Below are 11,812 nucleotides of genomic sequence, written 5' to 3' on the forward strand. Positions count from 1 at the left end.
GGGGCGGAAGGGTTACCCGAGGGCAGGAGGAGAGCCGCCTGAGAGGAGTCGGCTTCTTCCCGGGAGGATCTCTGGGCGGTGGCGAGGCGCCTCCGAAGGGCTGGTCCCCGGCATGTGGCGAGGGAGCCTCGGGCGGTTGCTAGGCAAGGGGACCCTCGCGCGGCTTCGCCCCTCGACCCGTCCGGAGGCTTCCCCCACGGCCCTCAGGCGGCCTTATGCGGCCCAGGCAGGTGAGGCGGAGGTTATACGCCCTGTGGCCGCTGTGACCCTATTTCCCCTTTATTCCGGTTTTTAGATTTACTCAGATTTACTCATTTTTTTAAAAAAGTCTCACTTTTGTCCTTTATTTGGGTCATCTAACTTTTTATGGTACAAATGGTACCATTTAATGCACAGTCTTTCACATCCGTGGAAAATCATGGACATTTTGTCTTAAAAAAATAAACTTATGCAGTTTGACATAGGTATATTTGTCTTAAAAAAATAAACTTATGCAGTTTGACATAGGTATATTTATTAGAATTGTGCCTAATTATGCTTCAGTTTATTTGGACGGTGTCTACTAGGTACGTAGATCATCTATTTGTCTATTATTTTCTTGCAGAAAGGAAAAGATTTTACCAAAATGTTAGCGTCTCCCAAGGAGAAAGTAAGTACAGTTTTACATTATATTTGTTTATTTGGAACCATTTATTCTATTGCAAGATGCACTGGAGGAAAAAAGGAGTTTTATGGACAAATGGGAACTGAATCTCTGTCTTGCTCTATATCTTCTAAAATCTCTAGCATCTTTGTGGCAAGTTGGAAATCCAAGTTCAGTGCAGGATATTGCACTGTTGCAAACAAAATCACCAAACCTTTGGCTGTTCTCCAGAGACTTTCATAATTATGAAAACTTTTGTCAATATCTCACTATCAACGTCAAAGCCTATGTAGTACTGTGAGCTTTATATCTAATGTGGACTTCTCAGGAATATGGTTGGCCCTCAGGATGCTCTTTTCACCCAATCTAGGAAGGTTTTCTTATGTTTTTAAAGGCAGCGTTACATGTATTAATGTAAGAAGGGGCAGGAATAGGACAAATGAATATTCAAACATTCACCTCTCGAAGCTGAAGTACAGCAAAATAAAAACAAGGTATAGATCAGCAATATTTAGTGCCATGGTCTCTTCTTTCTCTTCAGATGGTTTTGAAATCAACTTGGACAGCCGGAAGCTGAGAACCCCGCAAGCTAAGCTCTTCACAGTGCCCAGTGAGCCTCTGGCTTTGGCTGTGGCAACTGAGTGGGATTCCCAGCAGGACACGGTCAAGTTCTATACTATGCACCTGGTGGGTGAAAGGAATGAGCAAGTGGAATTTGGGAACCATAGTTGGGTCTCTGAATAAATAGAGCCAAGATTACTGAAATTATAATTATATTAGGAGAATGTGAGCCGTATTTACAAAAGTTGGCATGGTAAATGAGTTAGATAATAACTGCTTTCTACACTTACTATGTTAAAAAACAGTAAAAACAAAGAATTTGGCATATTAGACACTCCCCCAAAAAAAAACCTAAGCCCAATCCTTGTGTAAACAGAAAGCTGTTTATAGTTTGGTAAAGCCAAATATGTAAATTACGAAAAGTCGATAGGCCAAATTTAATGAAAATCTGGATTTGTATTAAAATCATGTGTAGGATGCAAATTTGTATGGGCTGTGACAGAGGGAACATTTGCACAAGAAATTTGGTGCTTTGCTGTTCAGCTATGTAGATTCAAATAGCTTAGAGTCTGAAGTCCGGATCACTTTATGTTCTTTAGACCAACTTATGCAACACAGCTTTGGACAATCCATCACAGCGAAGCAAAGATCAGCTCATCCAGGCAGCTCTGAAGTTCTTGGAGACAGATACTATCTGGTAGGCATTCATTTTGGCTTCTATGGTTTATTTAGGGTTGGAAATTTAAAGACTTCCTTGTGGTGCAAGATTTAGATCACCCAAGAAGAACAATGGATAATTGGGCCAGTCATCTCACAGGGATGTTGTTTATGGGAGGCAACAGAGGAAGGTTTCCGTGTAAACTATCGTGGATGTCTGGAGGAAAAGTGACCCAATAAAAAAATTAAAAATTCAAGCTAGGTAATAAAGGGGCAGGAAACATTTCTACATTTTGGGCAATGTAGTCATTTCCATGTGGCAGGATTATGTTTTTCTTTGGAATAAGGGAAAATTAAAAGCTGGGGATATTAAGATGCAAAAGTGACTCTAAGGCCTGACTGCATTGTTGTTTTTTAAACTTCCCCTGGATTCTTAGCTACCGGGTAGAGGAGCCACCAGCCTTAGTAGAACTGCAGAAGAATGAATGGGATCCAGTAATTGAATGGGCTGAGAAAAGGTAAGTATAAGCAGTGTGTCAGTGCCGAAGATCTCGGATTCTGACTTTGTTTCATCCTTGCCTGATGTATCAAAACTCCATTCCATCTCCAGATACAATGTTGTGATTGGTACTTCGACAAGCATCCTGGGTCCTACCCTCCCACAAAGCACAAAGGACACCTTTATTAGCCACTTGGCTTCATACAACAGCTGGGCCCTTCAAGGTATGTCACATAACATCCTGAGATCTGGTGGATTTCAAACTCCATTGGATTAAACATTCTTCATGTATTTCTGTGTGCTGGTGGTGCTGATTGGGAAGGTGATCGGGAGATTCAGGGACCTTTCCCTTTTTAAATTGAATTTTTTTAGCCAAATATCCTCATCTTCAAGCATAGGAAAACGTACTTTATAAGAGAAAGTGACAATTGTTCCCCTTTTATTAACACATAAAACTAGTTTGTTATTAAGTCTTACAATATTTTCCTCACCAGGCATAGAATACCTGATAACACAGCTAAAGTCTCTGATTCTTTCAATGAGCCTGGTTGACAAACATTTAACAGTTGAACAAGCTGTCCTTCTATCTCGGCTGGAGGAAGAATATCAGGTAAACTTTACAACACGACAGGTTTTATACATTCCTATATGTGGATTCAGACACCGTGCTCAGCAGTATTGCAGTCCGTTTGGTTTTGGCTCGTCTGTAATGGAAACCTGTTGTTTTCTAAGCTGTGGTTTATGGTTTTGTCTCATGTGTGAATCTGGGGTTATTTTTTGCATCATGGCTGAGGATATTGTGAACAGCCATCAGTGGACCAAAATGGAGATCAGGAACATCCAAACTGAACTGGGCTTTAGTGAAAGGAATGTCCCTTAGGATATAAGCAAACAGTTCCTCTTCCTGGAAAAATCTGCCAAGTGCCTTGAAGTTGCCCCTGGGAAGGTTCAAGATGGTTGGTTGATTTTTCCAGGAAGAGGAACAGTTGACGTATGGTTAGCCCCGAGTCCTACGGTGGAAAGCAAGGCCTGCAATTTTGTTATTTCTCTCTTTTGCTCTAGATCCAGCACTGGGGGAATGTGGAATGGGCCCACGACTACGAAAGGTATGACTTGCGAGCCCGCACAGCTGCTGCCACCCTGTTTGTCCTCCTTTGCTTAGAAAATTCCACCATCAAGCACAAGCTGCTCCAGCACTAAGGACCTGGGATGCAGGAGAAGGGAGAGTGTCCGTCTGGATGAGCCTGAAGAGGGATTCCGGTGGGATGGATGATGGAGAGGTGCTGTGGGCATGTCTGGGCCACAGAGGAGGAGACATGACTCTTCTCTCCCATGCCCTTGGAGGCTGATTCTCCCTGGAAGTTTTGGGAGCGGCTTCCTATCCGTCTCACCTGGGCTGGCCACTTCTGACAGGATTTCCTTGTTTCCCAGGTTCTGCCTTTTGCCCGGCAGGTAGACAGATTTCAGGAGCCGAGTGCTGGAATGGGTGGAAGGCCACATGTTCTGTCCTGGAGGACCTGTAGCTAGAGGCGATTAGAGATGGGACTGTATCACAGCAATTGAACAACTCTATTATTAAGACTGAAGGCACCCTAGCTAGTCCCAACACGAGACACAGGCTCCAACACGCCCCCAATAGGCCCCTTGGTGACCATAAATATCCTGCTCCCTCCGATTAAATTTAAAAGGGATCACATTGCAAACCAAAATGGTAGGATCCACTGCCGCCTTTATTTTAAAGAAACATCTCTCGATTCCAAATTAGCTCCATAAACTTTTATTAGAAAATAAAAAAAACGGTGAATACAACTGAGTACTTTGTTTGGAAGTGTGTTTTGAAGACAGACAAAAACTGATGCATTTTGTTCTTTTTAAAAGAAAATATGTCTGATCATTAAACATTTTGGGGGATTGGGGAATCTCTGCAGTGGGATAGGTTCTTTGTGTTCCGTGGATTAGATTCAACCAGCGGGGGACCACCAGGCAGGGTCATTGCTAGTTGCAGAATCTAAATCCAGGAATGGAGCTTGTACGCTTCAGTACAGAAAGCCGCTACTGCTCTAGGATGTCCAAGTTATCCAGCTCGCTACGGATATGATCAATATAATGATGGAGTTCTAGCACACGGTTCCGGTTCCGGTGGATTTCATCCTTGTGAACCTTCAGGGATTGAAAAACGAAGGTGGGAAACCTGAAGAAGCTTCAACTCTCACTCAGGAGGTCTCTTGGTTTCTTAAGGTTAGTTAGGAGAACGTTTCTGCTCACATTTCCCTTCGTAGCCAGCTCCATGGAAAGGGCCGTTCAGTGCACCAGAAGTTCTCCCTTTCTCAGGAACGGCTCTTCTTTTGAGGAAGACCTAACGATTTACGCTTACCTTTTCAATCAGGTTGTACACCCGGTTGTTAGCTTTGGTGATGATTTCATCTTCTCGGTTGTCAATCTTCAGCAGGTGAATGTCATGGGAGGCATTGACCGCATTGACGATGGTGTCTTTGTCCACAAAGAGCTGGAAGCAAAGCCGTTGAGAAAAGGTCCTGAGGAGCACCTGATGGGTGCGTGTATGTGTGGTGTCTGATGCCTGATCCAGAAGGAGAACATTCCCCCTCTTCTGGTCCCGGGGGTAGTTACGGGTGGGGTGGGGTAGGAGAAGCTTACCATGCGGACTTCATCCGGCATCTCTTCATCGTACTCGCTCTTCACTATCTTCTCCAGCGTGTTGATGGCTGTTTCTAAGAGCTTCTCGTGATGGTGATTTTCAAGATCCCGGCATTGCGCCATCGTGCAGCAGAAGGTTAAGGAAGAGCCTTGCTCGCTTCAGAGAACCGAGGCAAGCTTTGTTTTATCAACTCAATGCAGGACATACATGAACCAGCTTGCTCACAGCTTTTCTCTACATAAATGAGGACACCTCCGCGGCACTCAAAAGGATATAGTCCTTGTTCGTTCTCTATAAAAATTGAGACGAGATCAAGAATGTTCCTTTCAAAATCTTTTATAACTTCCTGGAAGGGGGTGGGGAAGCAAGACGGAGTGATTTTGAACTAAACCCAATTCCAAGACTTTTCACATTCCAATAGGATTACAAACTTCATTTCTTCTGGTTTGCTGACGTGGCTGGATGTGAAAAGATTGGGGGATGACTGGTACGGCATAAGGCCGTGTCTAGGGATGCAGCTTTTTTGCCGTTGTGTTTAAGAATATAAGAAATGCTCGGCAACGTTGAATGGTCTGGTAGAAACTGACCAGCCCATGCTTAGTAGATCCTAACAAGAGTCTTCAAGGGACACCCCCTCCCCCCATTGTCTTACCTCCAACTGGTCAACCAGCTGCATCTCCAGAGACATCAACGTTTCATACAGCTTGGTGATTTCATCGTTGTACTCCACCAGTTTTAACTCGGCCATCTGGGAGTCTGCGAGGTTCTGAATATCTTCGATCATCTACTGGTGGAATACAAGACAGAAAATATTTTTCTCATGCCCCGATTCCTCGGTTAACGGGAAGAAAATGCTGGCACAAACGCTTGAACAGTGGAACTATTTCCACAGGAGGTTTCAAATGGCTGAGTGAACCTCTGGAATATGCAGGTTCCTCAATATGGCTAGGGTCCTAAATGTAAGTACCTGTGAGTAAAAAAAGTCTAGCACAAGATCCTCCCTTGTCAGGCAACGCAAATACTCAACTTACAACTATTCATTTAGTGACCAAAGTCCCAACAGTACCGGGAAAAGGGACTCATGATTAGTCCTCACACCTACGACTGTTGCAATCTCCCCACAATCATATGATCAATTCGGCGCGTGGCAACATCCCAGGATGGTGTGATCACCATCTGTGATCTCCCTAACCAGCTTCCGACAAGCAAAGTCGCTTAAGGACAGTGTGATTCACTTAACTGCAGCTATTCACGTAACAACTGCGATGAAAGTAAAATCGGGCACAATTTAATGGCCACTTTGCTTAGCGATGGAAATTCTGGCCTCAGCAGCGGTTGTCACCTGTACCATTTGTGTGTCTTTCTTTCAGGCCTGGTTTTAAAGGAGGCTTCCTGGATAAACCTTGGTTTGCTCAAATAGTTCGTCCCGCTCTTCTGGTTCACAAAGCAAGCAAGGTTTATGATAGTCACAATTGTCATCAAAAACAAAATCGACGGGCGCGGAAAGGCACTGGGGTGACAAGGCGCCAGATTTCGCAACATTCATGTGGCAAGGAAGCTACCCACCCCACGGTTTTTCTCAAACTCATGAATGATTCTGGTGCCCTCATCTTGGTTGTCTTTCAGGGCTTCGTTGAGGCACTCGTAGAAAACGGCAATCTCGTCCTCTCGCCTTTGGTGCTGCTGCAGGCCGTATTCGAACAGCGTTTGGCAAATCTCGACAAATTTACTCTTGTAGGTGTGGTTGGAGTCAAGGAAGCAATAAATAAATAAGTAAAACTAAGGCTGCTTCGTGGCACGTCTAAGGCCTGCCTGGGGAAATCCTGGCTGAAACCGGAGCAGGTGCTCCTGCCTCGAAGGGGCCAGTCTGAATCTGAATCGGTTATTCACTTTCCTCAGGTCCCAGCTGAGGGAGATCTGTCTGGAGCATGGAATGGGGTGGGGGGGAAGCGAACCAGCTTAGTTGCCCCAGATGATGCTACTTGAACACAGAATTTTGGAATTCCCTCCCCTTATGGCTCATCAGAGTTATTTTGTTTGTTTAAAATGTGACACAAGTCCCTCACAACACCAGCGAACTGCTTCAAATAGTCTTTTCAAGATCCATCCCTCAGGAAGGATATGTCTCTAACAGCGCTGGTACGCCAGGAAGGTAGATCAACTTAGATGCTTCAGGGTCTTCTGCAAACATGCTGTCGAAGAGATAAGACCCATCCAGATACTCCACGTAGGCAGACTTGGAAGAGAAATCACAAAAGTCAGATGAAGGCTGCAAGGTTACCTCGGCTTTAAGAACCCCCTGGGGCAAATGACCACATGCAAATGGCATGGAAGGCTTACACCTGGAGGTAAACTCACCCTGTGCACTCAAGTATGGTGCGGGAGAATTTGATTTTAGCCCAGCAGGATGAGGGTTTGTAAATTAGGATTTGAGGCTTAACCAGGATCCAGCTCAGTGTGTGAACCTAGCTGTGGCATTCCTCCAGTTGCTTCAGGTTTTATATTTCAGCACAGGGAATTTCACTCCAGAGCTAAGCAAATGGCACGTGGACAGATTTTCCTTTCGAACAGCAAAACGGACGCCCGTTTCTGACTCCGTTTTAACCGGGTGGTTTTTAAGGTGCCATTAAAACTTGGGGGGGCGGAAGGCACCCAGCAGCTGCCCCTCGGGGTCCGGTGACCCAGAGCCAGTGAGAGTGCCACTTACCTTGTGGTATTCCACCTCCTTTTCCCTGGCTTCCCACTCCTCCTGCTTGGCCAGGGCCAGCGTTTCCCCGTGCCTCATCTCCTCGATGGCATATTGGTACTTCAACAAGGCCATCTCGCGCTGGCAGGAAGGCGAGAAGGGAATGACAGCTGAGATTAGAACTGGGTTCTGAGGTCACGCAAGCAAAATCTCCCCAAGGGGGGGGAGCAGAGTGGTGGTGGGGGTCTCGCTACCGGTTTATAACGAGAAGCGGCTCTTGAGATCCTTACCATGTTTTCCTCCACCAGTCTGAAATCCAGGTACACGAGATTGGGCAGGTAAGCCGCAATGAACATGGAGTACACTTCATTGTCACACACCGGGTTCCCAGTGAGGTTGAGTGTGCGCAGGTTTTTGAATGTCCTGAGATAAATCATCTGTGGTAGATGGACAAAAAGGCTCAGGTAATCAAGAAGCCTATAAGTGTTTAATACAAATATTGCAATAGTCACAAATGACAAAAAAAAAAAAAAGAGCTGGAAGGATTTCTCATTCAGGAAGCTTCTGTTTAGAAATTTTAGTATAGTGCTTCGGCCTGAAGGAATTTTATTCTCAGTTTTAATATTTCCAATACAAGTTCAACATTTTTTTTTTAAATATTGAGATCCACAATATATTACAATGCATTGTTAAATTATTTGAATGGTTCAACCCACAGACATGTTGTAAAGATCGTAATGCTTTCCACCCTTCATATTTATTTAGCATTAAATAAATCCTAATTATTAAGTCATCAATAGTTGTTTCCTTAGCCGATGATTCATTGTATAGCCACGGGTGTGTCATTGTCCCCTTATATCATCTTACAATAGAAGAGAAACCAGAAGAGGAGCAACATGAACCAAAATATACATTCTGAGTTCAAAAATATCTAAATGCCCAAGAAAACGGGTGCAAAGATTTATAAATCCTTTGTAATTAAAAATTTACATTTTCCAGATCGTTGATATTATTATTTCCTATGGAAAAGACTTGGAGTTCTAGTAGCGTATCCAGATTCTCAATCCTGGAGATTCTGTTGTTGTACAGACTAAGGTCCTGCAACTTAACCAACGTGTCTAGGCCTTCGATTAATTCGATATTATTGAAGGACAAATCTGTGGGAACAAATTTGGAAAGTATGAGTCCCAAAAGGAAGCCACCAACACCAACACCCCCCGCCCCCAGACAAGACCTGCAAACCCAGACGGCCATTTGTAGAGCATTGCTGTTAAAACGTTTTACAAGCTCTTATTGAATGGGGCAGGGTATAAATCCAATAAATAGGCAAATGAAATCCCTGTCATTAGCTCTTTCTCACATCAGATGTTTTCCCAATGCGGATAACCATCTGATCAGAAAGATAAAACTTCTCTCTTACGGGAAGTGCAGCCTAGGAAAAGCAAAAAAATCTTAGCCATAGACAAAGCATTTTGTCTATTCAGGTCAAGATGCACCCGGCAGGGCAGGGCAGGGCAGGGCAAACAGCTAAGAGGTAGCAAAGCTTCTGTTTGCTGTGGCGTTTGACACAGTTTCAGATGGCCCGCAATTGCTAGATGGAATTCTTATTGACATGTAGAAACATATATAATATATATATACACACGCAGGGTGGCACTTCCAGAGATTTATCTGATGTGGCTCTCATTACCTTACCTAACCAAACCAGATTAACCAGAGAGTCCAGTGCTTCTATCTTTTCAATAATATTGTTGTCGAGCTGCAATTTTGTGAGGTTCACAAACTCCCAAAGATTGTCGATCTTCAGGATATCTGAGACCAATAAGAAAGAAAAGAACCACTTACTTTAAGTTGGCTACAAATGTAGTCCATATCCTAGCAATACCAAGGTAGATATTAACTGAGACAAATCACAGCATCGAATGTCAAACTCTCACACTTCCGTAGTATCTAATTCTCTAAAGACCCAATTTTAAACACATTATTTACAGTGGGTCAGCACTACACAACATTCACAAAGAACTGGGCAGATTTTAGCCCAGGGAATAATTTATCATCTGACACCTGCAAAACAACGAAACATGGAGAGTATCCCAACACATCCAGTGGTGGGATTAAAAATTTTTTACTACCGGTTCTGTGTGCGTGGCTTGGTGGACGTGGTTTGGCAGGTGTGGCAGGGGAAGGATCCTGCAAAATCCCCATTCCCTCCCCACCCCACTAACCTGCTTTCCAGCTCCGTTCTCCTGTGCAGGACAACCAAAGGAGACCCAGCCAATCCGCTGGGACTCAATGGGAGGCGGAGAAGAGATGGGGGGGTGAGGCCAGTCAGAGGTGGGATTTGCCAGTTCTCTGAACTACTCAATATTTCCGCTACCGGTTCTCCAGAACTGGTCAGAACTGGCTGAATGCCACCTCTGAACACATCTGCCAAACAAATCATCTTATGATCTGACACCTGCAAAACAACCTTGGAGAGCATCCCAACACCTAGAGGCCAACAGATTACAGAAGGATGGGGTAGAAAGGCAAGAAGTAGAAAGAGAAGAGGGAATTATCAACAGACTAATTATGGACCATCCAGTCAGGGTCAACTCTTAGCAATCACATGGATAGGCTTTCTCTGGGCCCAGGCCTTCCAATACCAACTGTAGCTTAGTTAGCAAAATAACTCAAAATTATGCCCGACCAGTCGAACGCTTTCCTGCAGCAGCTTCTTCCAAACCTTTCCACAAACCTTCTTAAATACCAAGTTGAACTACTAGGTGTTCCTGTGGCAAGTTGCAGACTAGCAAGTCTTTGCAGTGAAAAGCGAGGAAGCCTTTTTTGAGAAATGAAACGTTCTCTTTTGTGCCCCTGTCCTTACTTCTGAAATCAAGTTGTAGGGCTTTGACCTCTTTGAAGTTGATGCCTTCCTTCTTAGCCAGCTGGCCTGCATCATCCTGAGGGCCCTGCTCCTCCACTGCTTTCTGCAGCATGTCCTCGTTGATCACATTGGGCTCGATGCTGTCATAGAAGCGACTCATGTTCGGGAGAAAGTCGGGCTGAGGTTAACCGGATTCCGTGGTTGGCCCTGAAATGCAAGGAAAAATGACCCCCATTGCTGGGATCTCTCTATAGAGGCGCTGAACAGAAGTCTGAAATCTGACTTCTGAACACAACAGATTAACAGAGTTGGAAGGGACCTTGTAGGTCATCTAGTCCAACCCCCCGCCCAAGCAGGAGACCCTGCACCATTTCTGACAGATGACAGTCCAGTCTCTTCTTGAAAGCTTCCAGTGATGAAATTCCTGACAACCAGTGGCCACCAGGTCTTGCCAAGTATCAGGGACCCCCCCAGTGTGCCCATATTACAGGCAGTCTTCGACTTACAGCAGTCCCCGTTTAGTGACTGCTCAAAGTTACAACAGCACGAAAAAAAGTGACTTGATTGTTTTTCACAGTTACGACCGTTGCAGCATCCCTATGGTCATGTGATCAGAGTTTAGGTGCTTGGCAACTGACTCACATTTATGACGGTTGTGGCAACCCAGAGGTCACGTGATCCCCTCTGGCGACCTTCTGACCAGCAGCTGGATTCGCTTAACGACCATGTGACTAACTTACCAGCTGCAGGGATTTCCTCGACAACTGTGGCGAGGAAGGTCGTAAAATGGGGACAAAGCTCGCTTTGCAACTCCCTCGCTTAGCAACGGAAATTTGGCGCTCGGTGGTGGTCGCAAGTCGAGGACTACCTGTATCTCTTCTGCACCTGTCTTGGTTGCCGGTCTTCTTTAGGTGGCTCAAGGCCTACCTGGGCCCGGGGCCCGATTTCTTGGGGTAATCGCTTCTCCCTGCGTGGACGGAAGCTTCTTTATCCCGAGTTTGGGTCCGCGCTCGGCAGCTCGGGACCCTCAGAGACCCTCGGCCCTGTCGAAGGAAGGCCTCGTTGCTGTGGAAGCCGCGTCCGTTGCTAGGGAATGTCACGTGACCTCTATCGGATCCCTCCTGGCTTTCTTCTCGCGTCGGAGCCCTTAGCAGGTGAGTTCGATTCGCATTCGCTTTGCGGGACGTCTGTCAGAGCCGGCGCACCAAGGAAAAGCCACATAAACAGCCGTTCCCTCTCGGGAT

The 11,812-nt window shown here is 45.3% G+C and overlaps 2 protein-coding genes across 4 annotated transcripts; one reads left to right on the top strand and one right to left on the bottom strand.

The window, feature by feature from the left end:
- Positions 1 to 5: 5 nt before the first annotated feature.
- Positions 6 to 6,776, top strand: ATPAF2 (ATP synthase mitochondrial F1 complex assembly factor 2). Of its 3 annotated transcripts, none has more exons than XM_087912816.1 (9): positions 6 to 230; positions 605 to 649; positions 1,185 to 1,330; positions 1,804 to 1,901; positions 2,299 to 2,379; positions 2,472 to 2,584; positions 2,855 to 2,970; positions 3,423 to 3,466; positions 6,643 to 6,776. In XM_087912816.1, the coding sequence occupies exons 1-9, from the start codon at positions 113 to 115 to the stop codon at positions 6,662 to 6,664; spliced, it is 783 nt and encodes a 260-aa protein (XP_087768942.1). In that variant the 5' UTR covers positions 6 to 112; the 3' UTR covers positions 6,665 to 6,776. The 3 variants fall into 3 exon arrangements, with proteins under 3 accessions (XP_087768942.1, XP_087768941.1, XP_026560196.1); XM_087912815.1 differs by lacking the exon at positions 6,643 to 6,776 and adding an exon at positions 3,792 to 4,173; XM_026704411.2 differs by lacking the exon at positions 6,643 to 6,776 and having other exon boundaries at positions 3,423 to 3,701.
- On the bottom strand, positions 4,122 to 11,760 carry DRC3 (dynein regulatory complex subunit 3). The gene is made up of 13 exons (XM_026704410.2): positions 11,437 to 11,760; positions 10,569 to 10,775; positions 9,398 to 9,514; positions 8,693 to 8,859; positions 7,993 to 8,139; positions 7,724 to 7,843; positions 7,140 to 7,252; positions 6,583 to 6,754; positions 5,669 to 5,800; positions 5,292 to 5,362; positions 5,016 to 5,139; positions 4,735 to 4,866; positions 4,122 to 4,520 (listed from the first exon to the last, which is right to left on the bottom strand). The coding sequence occupies exons 2-13, from the start codon at positions 10,726 to 10,728 to the stop codon at positions 4,413 to 4,415; spliced, it is 1,563 nt and encodes a 520-aa protein (XP_026560195.1). The 5' UTR covers positions 10,729 to 10,775; positions 11,437 to 11,760; the 3' UTR covers positions 4,122 to 4,412.
- Positions 11,761 to 11,812: the final 52 nt, after the last annotated feature.

The sequence above is a fragment of the Pseudonaja textilis genome, chromosome 14 (genome assembly GCF_049901715.1).
Source record: "Pseudonaja textilis isolate UNSWEBS1 chromosome 14, rPseTex1.2, whole genome shotgun sequence".
Lineage (NCBI taxonomy): Eukaryota > Metazoa > Chordata > Lepidosauria > Squamata > Elapidae > Pseudonaja > Pseudonaja textilis.

What these genes read in the sequence shown, in the direction of transcription:
- DRC3 (XM_026704410.2), bottom strand. Translation starts at nt 10,728, where the DNA reads ATGAGTCGCTTCTATGACAGCATCGAGCCCAATGTGATCAACGAGGAC. An exon ending in CCTACAACTTGATTTCAGAA is followed by an intron (nt 9,515 to 10,568) that starts GTAAGGACAGGG and finishes TATTGGTCTCAG; the next exon opens with ATATCCTGAAGATCGACAAT. An exon ending in ATAGAGAACGAACAAGGACT is followed by an intron (nt 5,140 to 5,291) that starts ATATCCTTTTGA and finishes CTTCTGCTGCAC; the next exon opens with GATGGCGCAATGCCGGGATC.
- ATPAF2 (XM_026704411.2), top strand. Translation starts at nt 113, where the DNA reads ATGTGGCGAGGGAGCCTCGGGCGGTTGCTAGGCAAGGGGACCCTCGCG. An exon ending in TTGGAGACAGATACTATCTG is followed by an intron (nt 1,902 to 2,298) that starts GTAGGCATTCAT and finishes CTGGATTCTTAG; the next exon opens with CTACCGGGTAGAGGAGCCAC. An exon ending in ATTGAATGGGCTGAGAAAAG is followed by an intron (nt 2,380 to 2,471) that starts GTAAGTATAAGC and finishes TTCCATCTCCAG; the next exon opens with ATACAATGTTGTGATTGGTA.